Raw genomic sequence first — 13,217 nt, forward strand, 5'->3', positions numbered from 1 at the left:
AACCAACAGAACATCAGTCAGTAGAAAAAGCTTTTATGTATAAAAAACACAATAAAGGACACTACCCAGCTAGCAGAAAGCACTGGAAACTGCCTGCAGCCTTCATTTGCTCCAGAGCTGGGGCCGGAACTAGCTATGGGGTTATCCCAAACTAGTCTCAGAGCAGTACCCCCGTCTTGTTGTGATACCCACTTGTAGTGGCTGAAATATGAATACGGGGGCCACAGCGTCTCTGGCTTTCCTGCCATGTGGCAGGAAGAAGACCCTACAGACTAGGCAGAGGGGCTGGCCTGGGGTTTTCTCAGCTCTTCCGGTTATTGGTACATCTCTAATAACATCTCTAATAAGAAAGGTGTGGAGGTGGGAGAGCACCGGCCTTGGCCATCACCCGCCGTATCCTCTTGCTCAGAGGGACAGAGCTGCAGCAAGCTAGGAGACCATGGTCCCCGAGGGGCTCACTAGGTCCTGGGGAAGGCTTCCTCGGGCCTCCTGCATGCGGCGCCGGGCACGACGGAAGGCCTCTGTGATGGGGGCAAATACAGGAGTCAGCTGCTGTGGTGTGGGGGAGGAGCATGGCCCATGCTGACCCTGAGTGGCTGGCTTGGGGGAAGGGGAACCTACCCAGCACATTGTGAACGGAACTCTGCTGGCTAAATCCTTCCAGACGGTCCAACACACTCCGCATCCTTTTCCGGAGGGATCTCGACTCCATGAAGGCCCTGTAGGGGAGTGTGCCACATGGCCAAGGCTATTCTCCAGCCCCCAGGGATAAGAAGCCCCAAGGCAGAGGGCCAGGGTCACTCACCTGGACTGCTGCAGACAGTGCAGGCGGAAGGTGACGCTACCTGTGGTCTCTGTTCGGAGCCCAAAGCGGCTCAGACGCTCCCCCTGTGGCATAGGGTTGGACAGCATCAGGTTTCTGCAGCCCCAGGACCCCAGGCACTGTGCTGGCCTCACTCCCAGTGCTATCCCCATTCTTAGGGAAACGGTTCTTTTAGGGAAACCTCATTCCCGCACCCAGACTCCATCACCTAAACACTAACCCTGGGCTCCCAGCCTGAATGGAGAACATTCCAACCTCATTGAGAAGAAGCTCTGCTGACTGTCCCCACCTCGGCTATCAAGGCCTCAGGGATGGGCTGGGAGGAGGGGTGGGTTATTCTGACGGGAACCAAGGGAAATCTCAAGTACACAATTTTCCAGAGATCTGCTAGGAGAGCAGTTCAGGTATTTGCGCCTGGTTCAAAATGCACCTATGACTTCCAGCTTAAGCAACAGGAAGGGGCTATGTAATGATGAAGCAATGAACAGTTAAGGGGCCTAACCCAGATCCCACCTTCAACAGATGAGACAGGAACCTAAGTTCCCGGCATGAACTCTCCCCAGAGACAAAAATCACCTTGAAGGTCCCTGGGATCCGCACGTAGGACAGGTCCTCCAGTTCCAGAGAACCACCAAGGAAGAACCTCCTCAGCTCCGCCACTGTGCCAAGCTCCACGGGTCTCCACGTGGAGACCGTCAGGGTGTGCGAGCCTGTGCAGGACGAGGAAAATGAGGCCAGGGCCAGGAAGGCCACGTGGTGCCTGGCCGGCTCCCCAGCGCTGACACTGGCCCAGTCGTCACTACAACACCTGTTCCTATGACAGTCTGCCCTGTGGTGACGATTATCATGGTGGGGGTTTCTTTAGGGCACCCGTTTGGAAATTAATCAGACAGAAATTCCAGTCTCAGCTCTGCCAGTGACTACCTGTGTACCCAGGCTAAGTTTCCTAACCTCCCCGAGGCTCATTCTCATCGCATAACATGGAAGCAACACCACCTGCGCCTCCCAGAGCAGTTGGCAGGATTGAGGAGCAGCACCTAGCGCACGGCCAGGTGCGAGTTGCAGGAAGTGGCTGTTGTTTTAAAGCAAACACTGACACTCTGCCAAGCAGCCTCTCCCCCTAGCCTGCAGGTCAAATCAGAGGCACATGGAGCGGTTCCAGAGGCACTGCGGCCGCTGGGCTTCAGCTAGCTGCACTTTCACTCAGCTGTCTCTAAGGACGTGGGGAGATTCCTCAACAGGAGCAGGGACTCTTGTGAGTTAAATGCTTCTAATTCCTAACTGCCCCTCCTTCTCACTGGAAGCAGTTGACTCTTTTGGAAGCATGAGTCTTGTTCCCAGGATCTAGGGCGTGTGGGCCACAGGTAGGGCAGGGACAACAGGTCACCTGGGGTGGCAGGCAGCACCGCAGCCCCGTAGCCTTCCACACGGTACCTCTGCCAGAAGTCCAAGGAGAGGACCTTGCAGTAGAGCACAGGCCACTCTGGGAGAGCTTCTGGGAGCAAGTGAGAGAAGCAGCCAGGTCACCGGAGGCCTTCGCCAGGAGGGGGCGCTGCCTGAGGAGACCCAAGGCCTGGGACCCCGCAGCCGCTGAGCTACTCACCAGCTGATTCGTCCTCATGGAGGAAGGAGGCCTCAAATGTGAATGGATAGGAGAAGTAGGCCACTTTGTCCTAAAAAGGAGGAGTGTCATATTATACTCAGTGTCATGGGGTAGGAAAGGCCTCACCTAAAATTTATTCTCCCTGTCGCCAAGGTCACCTTCACAAAGGGAAAAAGAATGGATCACCCCAGGTGGGAAATAAAAGGCTGAGGTGAAGGGTGACCCAATTACCAGCTGTTCCCATTCGCACAAAAGCCGCAAGAGAACTGCGGGACTAAACGGCCCTGCAGAGCCCCACAGAAGGGCTGGACCTGACTCTGGAATCTGCCTAGAGGGAGTGGCTGTCAGCCGAACACATCTTCAGGGGCCACCCCAGGGTCAGAGTCCTGTGCCCTTTCTGGTACCCCTTCCCATTTTCCATACCATTCCCAGGGACTTGGTGGCACAGGTCTGTGTTATTCCCGAGAGCTGCTGGAACTCTGGGCTTGACCAGTCTGAAAGCCAGAGGCAATGGATTGTAAGTTTACCCGGGAGGAGGGCGAGTACCTGAGAAACAGGCCCAGCTCCTTCATGCACTCATTCTCAAAATCAGTCACTCATTTCACATTTACTGAGTGCCTGCTCAATGCTGTGACAGGCAGTAGGGACATCTTGGTAACCAGATAGAAAAGATCCCTGTCTCTCATGGACCCAACATTTCCATGGGAGGGAGATGGACAAACCAACAAGAGACCATCAGGTAGAGAACAATGCCATGCTAAAACTAAAACAAGGTAAAGGGACTGAGTGGCCTGGAGGCTCATTTCAATTGAGTGGTGAGGGAAGACCTCTCAGAGGTGACACTTAGGCTGAAACCTAAACTCAAGAACAACCAGTCACTCAAAGATATGACAGAAAGGGTTTCAGACACAGGAAATGGTCCTCAAAAGGCCCAGTCTTGCTTTGCTTCCTGGTCAGGAGACAGAAGAAGGCAACCAATCGATGTTTCTCTCTCCCCCGCCTCATCCTTCTTCTCTGTGTAAAACAAATGAAAAAATGTCCTCAGGTGAGAATTAAAAAGAAAAAAACTGACTTCCGACCAAGATGGAGGTATAAGTAGACACACTGTCCCTCCTCGCACAACCAAAATAAGGACAACAACAATTTAGAAACAAAAAACAACCAGTACCAACAGAAAATTGAACTGTATGGAAGTCTGACAACCAAGGAGTTAAAGTAGACACATTCATCCAGATGGGTAGAAGGGGCTGAGTCAGGTGGCCAGGCTGAGAGGGGTTGTGGCAAGGCGGTAGTGGCTGGCCGATGCAACGAGGTGGTGGATTGTGGAGGGGCGCGCCGCACAAGGCAGCTGGCTGACCAGGCAGTCCCACATTTGCACGCAGATAAACCAGGTGAAACAGGGGATCGAGTCAGACCGAGCAACCCAGGGTCCCAGTGTGGGGAACTAAAGCCTCAAAACATTGACTGAAAACACTTGTCGGGGTTGGGGTGCCAGGAGAAACTCCCAGCCTCACAGGCGAGTTCGTGGGAGAGACCCACGGGGTCCTAGAACATACACAAGCTTGCCCACCTGGGAATCAGCACCAGAAAGGCCCAGTTTGCTTGGGGAAAGTGGTGGAAGTGACTGAAATCCTGCAGAGAGAGGAGCAAGCACCATTGTTCCCTCTCAGACCCCTTCCCCACATACAGCATCACAAACCAGCGACTGGGTTCCTCGCCCTGGTGAACATCTAAGGCTCCGCCCCTCATACATAACAGGCGCATAGAGACAAAAATAATGGCCCAAATGAAAAAACACATCAAAGTCCCAGAACAAATACAACTAAGTAACAACCTATCAGATGCACACTTCAAAACACTGGTAATCAGGATGCTCACAGAATTGTTCAATTTGGTCACAAATTAGATGAAAAAATGAAGGCTACACTAAGTGAAATAAAGGGAAATGTACAGGAAACCAACAGTGGTGGGAAGGAAACTGGAACTCAAATCAATGGAGTGGACCAGAAGGAAGAAAGAAACAACCAATCAGAAAGAATGAAGAAACAAGAATTCAAAAAAAAAAAATGAGGAGAGGCTTAGGAACCTCCAGGACATCTTTAAACATTCCAACATCTGAATTATAGGGGTACCAGAAGGGGAAGTGGAAGGGGAACAAGTGGAACACTTATTTGAACAAATAATAAAGGAGAACTTTCCCAATCTGGCAAAGGAAATAGACTTCCAGCAAGTCCAGGAAGCTCAGAGAGTACCAAAGAAGTTGGACCCAAGGAGGAACACACCAAGCCACATCATAATTACATTACCCAAGATGAAAGATAAGGAAAGAATATTAAAAGCAGCAAGAGAAAAGAAGACAGTTACCTACAAAGGAGTTCCCATACGACTGTCAGCTGACTTCTCAAAAGAGACCTTACAGGCAAGAAGGGGCTGGAAAGAAGTATTCCAAGTCATGGAAGGCAAGGACCTACATCCAAGATTGCTCTGTCCAACAAAGCTTTCATTTAGAATGGAAGGGCAGATAAAATGCTTCCCAGATAAAATCAAGTTAAAGGAGTTCATCATCACCAGGCCCTTATTATATGAAATGTTAAAGGGACTTAGATCTAAGAAAAAGAAGATAAAAACACGTACAATAAAATGACAGCAAACTCACAATGATTAATAGCCATACCTAAAAAACAAACAAATTAAGCCAACAACTAGAACAGGAACAGAACCACAGAAATGAAGATCACATGGAGGGTTAGGGACAGGGGAGTGGGAGGGAAACAGAGGGGGAAAAGGTACAGAGAATAAGTAGCATAGACGGTAGGTAGAAAATAGACGGGGGGGGGGGCAAGAATAGTATGGGAAATGTAGAAGCTAAAGAACTTATAGATATGACACATGGACATGATCTAAAGGTGGGGAATGTGGGTGGGTGTACAGGGTGGAGGGGAATGAAGGGTGGGAAATAGGACAACTGTGATAACATAATCAAAAAATATATTTAACAAATTTAAAAACAAAAAGAAAAGAAAAAAACTATTTCCAAAGGCCCAGCCTTGGACACTTGCATAGTTCGAGGTTAACAGAAGGTGAGGAGCCATCTCTGTTTCTCATCGGCCAAGGAGGCTGATGACCCACTAACCCTGCTTCTCTTTTCTCTCGTGAGAAGCGTGGAGGCAGGAGCCAAGAGAAGAGTTTCAGGGAGAAGAAGGGAGCCTTGTCAAATGCTTCTGAGAGGTCAAATAAGGTGACAGCAGAGAAGTCACCACAGATTTGACAACTTGGAAATGACCTATGACCTTGAAAAGAGCAATGACAGTTTTTGTGCAGGAGCGGGGAAGCCTGACCAGAGGCCTGCAGAAAACCTCCCGAACGGGAATAAGAAAGGAGCCGCGTGAACGTTACTTACTAGTAGCTGGCAGTTCCACAAAGAAGTGGACGTAGAGATTGTCATACTCGTAGCCTTGGGCTGAAACTAAGAACACAGGAACCTATTTTCAGCTTCTTCTCCCCGCCTGTGGCGCCCACCCAGGCCCAAGGGGTCTGTACCCTTCTGGAAGGAAGTCCCTCGAGGGCCAGGAACTATCCCGTGTTTCCAGGAAAGGCTCGTGGCTGAGTTTTCTAAGTACGGCAGACAACCCAAGGCCTCCGGGGGCCGGGTGGATTATGTCACACTCCACTGGGGCCCATGACCCAGCTTAAGAGATCTCTGTCATCTCTGGCAAGACACTTACCTACCTCTCCGTTCACAAAGAGCCGGAAGGCGCCGGGGACCGTCTAAGGCAGAGAGAAGCGGGGCAGGTCAGGAGGTGCGGAGGCACCGGCACCTCTCTGCCCGTCCATGGAGGACCTGACACTGCGTGTCGGTGCGGATGCGTCCCTGACGCCATTCCTCCCCGCCCTGCCGCTTCACACATCTGTTTCCTAACATACCTGAAGTCTGTCATGAAGAGGAAGGAAGTACATAATTTAAATGGCGGGGAGGGCTACACGGTATGGGAAATTCGGACGACTGGCCAAGGGAAGCCAGGGCGGCTGTGCTGCCGTGTGTGCGGGGAGGCGGAGGCCCCTGCCCCCTTCAGACGGCTGAGGTCGGGGCGCTAGTGAGTTCCCCCTTTCGGCGATTTGTGGAGCTGTCTTATCTACCTTTTAACACTGACCATCTGCTGCTACAGCGATAGCAAAATAGTGAACGTTAATTTTTTAGAGAGGGGCAGTGCCTTGCTCCCCCTTTCCATCCTTGTTTCCGGATCTACAAGTGGAATTCCTAGAATGTGGGGACACGACAAACCCAACATGAAATAATGCACCTAAACTGTTTTGTTTTTAAAGAGCCAAACTGTTGAACAAACAGAGATGACCCCTTCCCTGTCTATGCGGCTCTCAGGCGAAATCGCCACATGAAGTGAGGAAGGCATTTTTCATGTTTATATTTATTTTTTAATTCATTATAAAGTAATATTGAGTGTATTACCACTGAAAACATTCAAAACTACATACGTTTAAAGAATAGAAAGTAAACACCCTGACACGTCCCCTCACCAACCAGTGTTCGCCTACCACCCCCACCTGCGCCTCACCCCAAACAGCCGCCCCCCTCGCGGTGTGCACCCTCTAAGGCCTTTCTCTGTGCGTCAGCAGTTCTACACCGACATGCAGTGTTTTACAAACATTAACAGGACTCTCCCCTTTATGCTCTTTTGTACTTCCTTTGACACGGCAGAGTGTGTCTTGGGGACCCTGGGGAGAAGCACCACGACAGCCAGTCGGCGCTCTGGCTGAACCCAGTCACGGTGCTGCAGGCAGCCAGGGACTCACCGTCTCAAAGTCGGTGCCCACCAGGCTGCTGAGGTACTCCTTGTGCCGGCCATAGAGCTGAGGAAGGAAACCAAACCCAACCCATGATGTGACCCAAGCCAGACCAGGGTTCAGTTCTGAATGGCAGGGAAAGAGCCCGAGTGGGAAACACCACCAAGAACTAGAGGCCTAAGTATCCTGCCACTGACATTTTAAAGTAAAGCCCAGAGGCTGCGCAATCCACTGGCCTGGGACCAAATCCCGGTTCTCACACGTACAAGCTGCGTGGCCTTGAGCAGACTGCTTAGTTTCTCAGTCTCAGTTTCCTCATTTACAAATGGTAGCAATAAAAGTATTTACCTCAAAGAGCTGTTGTACAGTCTAAAGGAAATAAAGTACAGGAAACAGCTAGCCCAGAACATGGCTCAAAGATGTGGGTCTGATATGTCAGCAATGCTTCCTGAGTCAGGCGAGAGCCATGAAGAGCAGCCCTTGCAACTACGGACGTCAACCTCGGACAAGGGCTCAGTTCCTGGCGCCGAGGCTCACCCCTTTGGTGCTAGGAAGGAATTAGCTCTTACATCCTTGAACACACGCTGTTCCCGCTCCTCCTCCTCCGGCTGCGCGAGGGAGGACACATTGTCGATGGTGTACTTCCACAGCTCCTGCTTCTCCCCCTCGGTCTCAATTCTGTAAGGTCAAAGCCACAGACGGACCGACTCTAATGACAAGAGATGGGGCCGTCCAGATCCAGCCCAGGGATGAGCTACCATGGGCCGCACACCTCACGTAGAGTGTGTGTTGACGGCGATGGCCAGAACAATGCCTGGCAGAGGGAAACAAAACGGTAGAGCAAGGGCACCAGACGGACTCACAGAGTACAGGCTCTGGGCCCGTTTCTGCCTCCAAGTCTCAGTGAAACCCTAAGGCGGGACATACCTGGCACCCAGCCCTCTCACCTAAGAAACACACAGGAGGGGCTAGGTGATTTCTAATGTACAGTTCTGTTACTCCATGACACAGAGCTAAAGAGCAATTAGCCCAGAGGAGAAGTCCTAGCTGAGTTTATCTCACCCTGTTCTGGTCAGTCCCTATGTTCCGCAGCACAGAGAATTATTTTCACTTAACTATATAGCTGAAGTTATCATTTTCAAATAGGCACAGTGATACAAGTTCTGAGAACAGACTCCCGGTATCCAAGGGGTCAATGACCCAGAACAGAACATGAACAGCTACCTGGGAATTTAAAAGTTGCAATAGATGGGGGGCTTTCTGCACATCTCCTCAACTGGGGGCAAGCAGTGAAGCCAAGACGGAAAATGCCAGGCTCTACCACCCCTTTCGTTCTCTCACCTGTAGGGTCCTTTGAGACCGGTGAAGTCAGGTTTTACCGTGATCACACCATTGCCGTCCACCTTCAGGGTACAGAGGACATGTTCATAATTCTTATAGCCGAGCCTAGAAACCAGGAAACCCACGAGGTTCAGCATCACTGGCCCCATGTCCAGGATGGGAGGAAGAGGTGGTCAGACCACGTCAGGGGAGAGGACAGAGGCTGTAGTGAGATTTACCACATAAAACGCTTTCTTCTGAGAACAACCAAGAAAAACAAAAAGGGGGAAAGTCCTTCCCTCCCACATACCCCAGGATGACTGCCACAGGCAGCCGATCGCCAGTGAGAGGGGACGCGGACCAGGCCCTGAGCTGGGCAGCGGGAGCTTCACTCACTTGCCATAGGGCCCCAGGTCTGCCATGATGTACATGGTCTGAAGAGGGGTGTTGATGACATGGTTGCTCCTGATGAATTCTTCTGAGGGTTCCCAGGTGACAATTCGTGACTTGAGGATGCCACCCTCCCTGGGAGACAGAACGGGAAGGGTCACTTCCCTGGCACCCCCTGAAGAGCCTGAAGGAGGGGCGCAGAGGAGCTCCCCCAGGTGGAGGTCTGATGCAGAATGGGGAGCCCCAGTCAGTGGATATACCAAGAACGAAGGCACGGGAGGACCACAAGGCCCCCCACAGTCCCCATGCACTCACATCCCTCGCCTGTCCTGCCGGCGCCGCCTGACATTTGCCATTCGCTCGACCAGGAATGATGGCACCTCCCTGGCCGCGGTGGTCATTTTCTGACAGTGCTGGGAAAAGAAAGCAGCCTTGTGGGACCCAGTTGGCCAGGGCCACATGGGAGCAGTACCCAAAGGGAAGTCTTCCTTCTGAAGCCTCATCCAGGACCCAACCTAAAATCACACCCCACCATACACATGGGAATGGAGGGGAGCAGGGGCACAAACAAGCCAGAGATTCCAACCACGCCTTGCTTTGCCCTAACCTTTCAGCAGCACATCAACCTTCAGAGATGCATTCACTGATGCTAATGTTGAAAGAGCTGCAATTCCTGAGCACATACCAACAAAAGGTTGGGGGAGTTTCCTGGTAGATGTTGACATTAACTAGGGAATTGGAGGACGCCACATGGGGTACAAGTGTTCTGTGGGACATGGGAACTAGGCACTAACTGTAATTTTATTCACTTTTCCCAAACAAACAACCCAAATTGTATATGATATCAACCTATAGCTTTCTTAATAAAAGCATCGACATTTCAAAAACTTACACTTAACAACTATTCCTCGGAGAAAGCTACAAGGTTATAGACAAAAATCATGATAGAGTGCCTCTATCCTCCCTTAAATAGTTTAAAATCTCTGAGAAAACAGTATCAGGCAGTAACTGAAGAAAATGTTGAACAAGCCCACCAGGGTGTGCTGGGATAATTGGCAAACTGAGGACAAAAGCCACTGGGCGAACTGAATTCCTGTTCGACCCCACACACTCAGAGTTTTGGCTGAATCCCCTGCTCAACTTTATCTAGATCAGCAATTTGCAACCGGTGTGCTGCAAGAATTTTTAAAACATACAGTAGCTGACTCTTTAGTCAGGGGCTCTGGTCTCTTTTCTCTTAGACTGTCAAATAAAAAAATGACAACAGCCAACACAACAGTAGCTGTCTGGTGTGAATGAATCAAAACTATACCCTATATTTTTCATCAGATTGGCAAAAAACGTATCTTTTGGTGTGCCGCAGAATTTTGGTCATTAGTTCACGTGTCCCATCAGATGGGAAAGGTTGAACACCGCTGATCTAGGTGGTTCTAGACCCCACCCACCCGTCTTATCTTATGATGCGGGGACGAAGGAGAGTGCAGTGGCCACTCCTCTGGGTTTGCAGCCTGCACGCCTATCCTCAGAGACGCCGCCAGCTCCCACCGGCCCCCCAGCAGGTGAAGAAGGGGTGGAACCACACCACCTGTGGACTCTGCCCACACTCTACGCCAGCTTGGATGCCAGCAGCACAAGTCAGTTCCTAGACTGGCTCTCTGTCACTCCTTAATTGGCTCCTGATTTAACACCCAGAAACCAGCGAGGCCAGAAAGTTCAGGGAGGCGAAGGAGAAGGTAGCTATGGGACCTTGGAAAGAACAATACCTCCTCCAAGTTGGTATATCTATCCGAGTCAGTGTAGGTGAAGATTCGTCGGTTCTTCCTTCTACCTGAATCCTCCAGCTTCAGGATCTCCTGACGGTACTGATGATCCAGAGGGCTCTGACAGGCTGCTTCATTTTGGTACAGATCTACTTCAAACTGAGGTCACAAGGAAAGAGATCTACTGAGACTACGTCAAACTTTTGTTCCCATAACTGTTTAATGAAAGCAGTTCTACAGGGCTTATACAATCCAACACGTTGTCACAGCCCATTTTCATTGGTCTAAACTAATGGAGCGCAGGGCACCCAAAGGATGTAAGAATTCAAAGGAACCAGAGTGATGCTCTAATCCAACTCTGATGTTACTGATGACCTGTGGCCCAGAGGTGAAAAGAGGTGAAAAGGACCATAAAACTTGATAATGGCAGTTGCTATGCTCCACCACCCCATCTACAAGCTTTCCGGAAATCAGTTGATCAGTCTGTATCAAGAATCCATCCCTGCCACCAGGCAGGTGGAGGCAGACCAGGTGGCGGTACACTGAGCCGACAAGTGACACCGGCTCACCTGGCTAAAGAGCTTCTCCTGCCATCCAATCAAGACCTCCTCCTCTTCCTCTTCATCTGGGCGGTGTCCACCTCCAAAGACAACTGGGTGAGTCAAAGGTCTGAGCAAAGCCAGCACCACTTCTTGCTCTGTGGTGAGTTATCGTCAAAGTCCTGCTCTTACATTGGCCATAAAACCAGCTGGAGCTCAGTGATTTCTTAAGCACTCATTCTGCACAAAGGTTGGAGAGGTTGTGGTTGTGCAGAAGCCAGGATGAAGACCCAAGAAGTCTTAGTCACTTCTCTGATTTGAATAAAAGACGTGCCTTCTAGGACTCATTTAATCCAATTCAATGTCGGGAGCTGAAATTTAGATATAGGCTGAACAGCTCTTCCTCAATCCCAATTGTCTACATTTGCTTAAAAGGAACCCTGGCATTTTAATCTTTACTATTCCTGAAGCCATATATCTAGAATCACAAACACTGTAACCTTCGGACCAAGTTTCAGGAGAGAAGAGGAAAGGCAAATAAATGGTTATATAAAAAATCAAATCTAACACACTCCTGTCTGAGTGTGCCCTCTGCAGAGACACATGTTTCGCCACCCACCAGCCCACACTCTTGCCCAGGACTGCTTTTTAACACAAACTAAAGCAGAGACTAGAAAACCGCAAGAGCACAGTTGATGTTAATAGGCATGTTTTTCAAGCAGACCCCAATTTTTAAAACCACTTTAGCAAGTGTCTATACATATACTTAGAATTTGGAGCCTATTTTCTCTTAGGGAAAAAAAAATGCCACAAATAAAATTTAGGTTGCCAGGAAAATTTATATCATATCTAAAGTATGGCCTTTTTACTTCACTCCATTTAACTGCAAGTAAGATTAGAATCTTGATGGCAAGACTTGCTCCTATTCAATTTTCATACACAACATAACACAGCAGTTAAAATGGCCTAATCAAGCCCTGGCTTCAACATTTACCAATCATGTGACCTCGAGCAAGGAACCCAACCTCTCCATGCCTTTTCTTAAGACTACAGCCCTGAGTCTATTCTGTTTTAACAGGTCACTACCACCCTGGTCCCTTCCCAGGTACCGAGGGGGACAGACACATCACCACCAAACACCCACTGGCAGTTAGGTGAGGCCTGAAAGTGGCCAAGTCTATGAGGTCCTTCCCACGCTGGGTAGCAGGCTGGTAATGGAGGAAGTTGCTCGATGTGATTCTTTGCAAGTGGACTCTGTCAAGAAAAGAGAAGCCCAAAATACTCGTTAACAGACGCACAGCCTGGAGATGAACACCAAGCAAAAATGGGGGAAACACAATACCACAGTGTGCGGGATGCACACAACTGAAGGGTGGTGAGTGGGGCGCCGGGTCCTCAGGGGAGGAGTGGGGGTGCAGGAGTGTCCTGGGGACACAGGGCTCCGAGGAATCTGGGAGGGTTTGTGTGGGTCTGCAAGCTGTGGGTGAGGAGGGTGCAGGCAGGATAGGGGGAGACAGAGGGAGACCGCGGAGGCAGTGAAGGGGACAGTAAGCAGAAGTGGGGGCCGCCGAACACTGAGAGGTGAAGTTCAGGCTCGAATGATCTGAGAACATAAAAGCCCGGGGCTCTGGGACCATGCGACTACCGGAGGCGCAAGTTGCGCACGGGGTCTCGGGAGCGATACACAGCCTCCCCGGTGTCAGTGTTCCAGACAGCTTCCGCCATGACAGCCGCAAGGCGCCGCGACTACGCCGGAAAGCGCGCCACTCCCAGTTCTCCTGGCAACGGAGACGCTGGGCTGGGGAGGCGGCGGAGGAGCTGCGCGCGCAGTCCTCGCTTCCTTTCGCGAGGCGCCGCAACCGCCGTCCCCAGCAGTCCCAGAAAGGCCTGGCGTCTAGGCGCCCTCCAGCTGGGGTCTCCTGGGATCACCGATGATCACAAGTGAGCCCAAAGTTCACCAACTCCCAAGGCCGACGTGATGC

At 50.7% G+C, this 13,217-nt stretch overlaps 1 protein-coding gene across 2 annotated transcripts; it reads right to left on the bottom strand.

The window, feature by feature from the left end:
- Positions 1-17: 17 nt before the first annotated feature.
- MKS1 (MKS transition zone complex subunit 1) lies at positions 18-13,001 on the bottom strand. 2 transcript variants are annotated; one of them, XM_037069771.1, is made up of 18 exons: positions 12,881-13,001; positions 12,380-12,489; positions 11,266-11,336; positions 10,700-10,855; positions 9,252-9,349; positions 8,943-9,071; positions 8,568-8,672; positions 7,796-7,904; positions 7,236-7,292; positions 6,152-6,194; positions 5,827-5,892; positions 2,850-2,920; positions 2,427-2,496; positions 2,211-2,318; positions 1,400-1,533; positions 806-888; positions 622-719; positions 18-521 (listed from the first exon to the last, which is right to left on the bottom strand). In XM_037069771.1, exons 1-18 carry the CDS (start codon positions 12,958-12,960, stop codon positions 430-432), a joined length of 1,680 nt encoding a protein of 559 aa, XP_036925666.1. In that variant the 5' UTR covers positions 12,961-13,001; the 3' UTR covers positions 18-429. The 2 variants fall into 2 exon arrangements, with proteins under 2 accessions (XP_036925666.1, XP_036925667.1); XM_037069772.1 differs by lacking the exon at positions 7,236-7,292.
- Positions 13,002-13,217: the final 216 nt, after the last annotated feature.

The sequence above is a fragment of the Sturnira hondurensis genome, unplaced genomic scaffold (genome assembly GCF_014824575.4).
Source record: "Sturnira hondurensis isolate 20B ecotype Veracruz unplaced genomic scaffold, ASM1482457v3 Scaffold0018728, whole genome shotgun sequence".
Taxonomy (NCBI): domain Eukaryota; kingdom Metazoa; phylum Chordata; class Mammalia; order Chiroptera; family Phyllostomidae; genus Sturnira; species Sturnira hondurensis.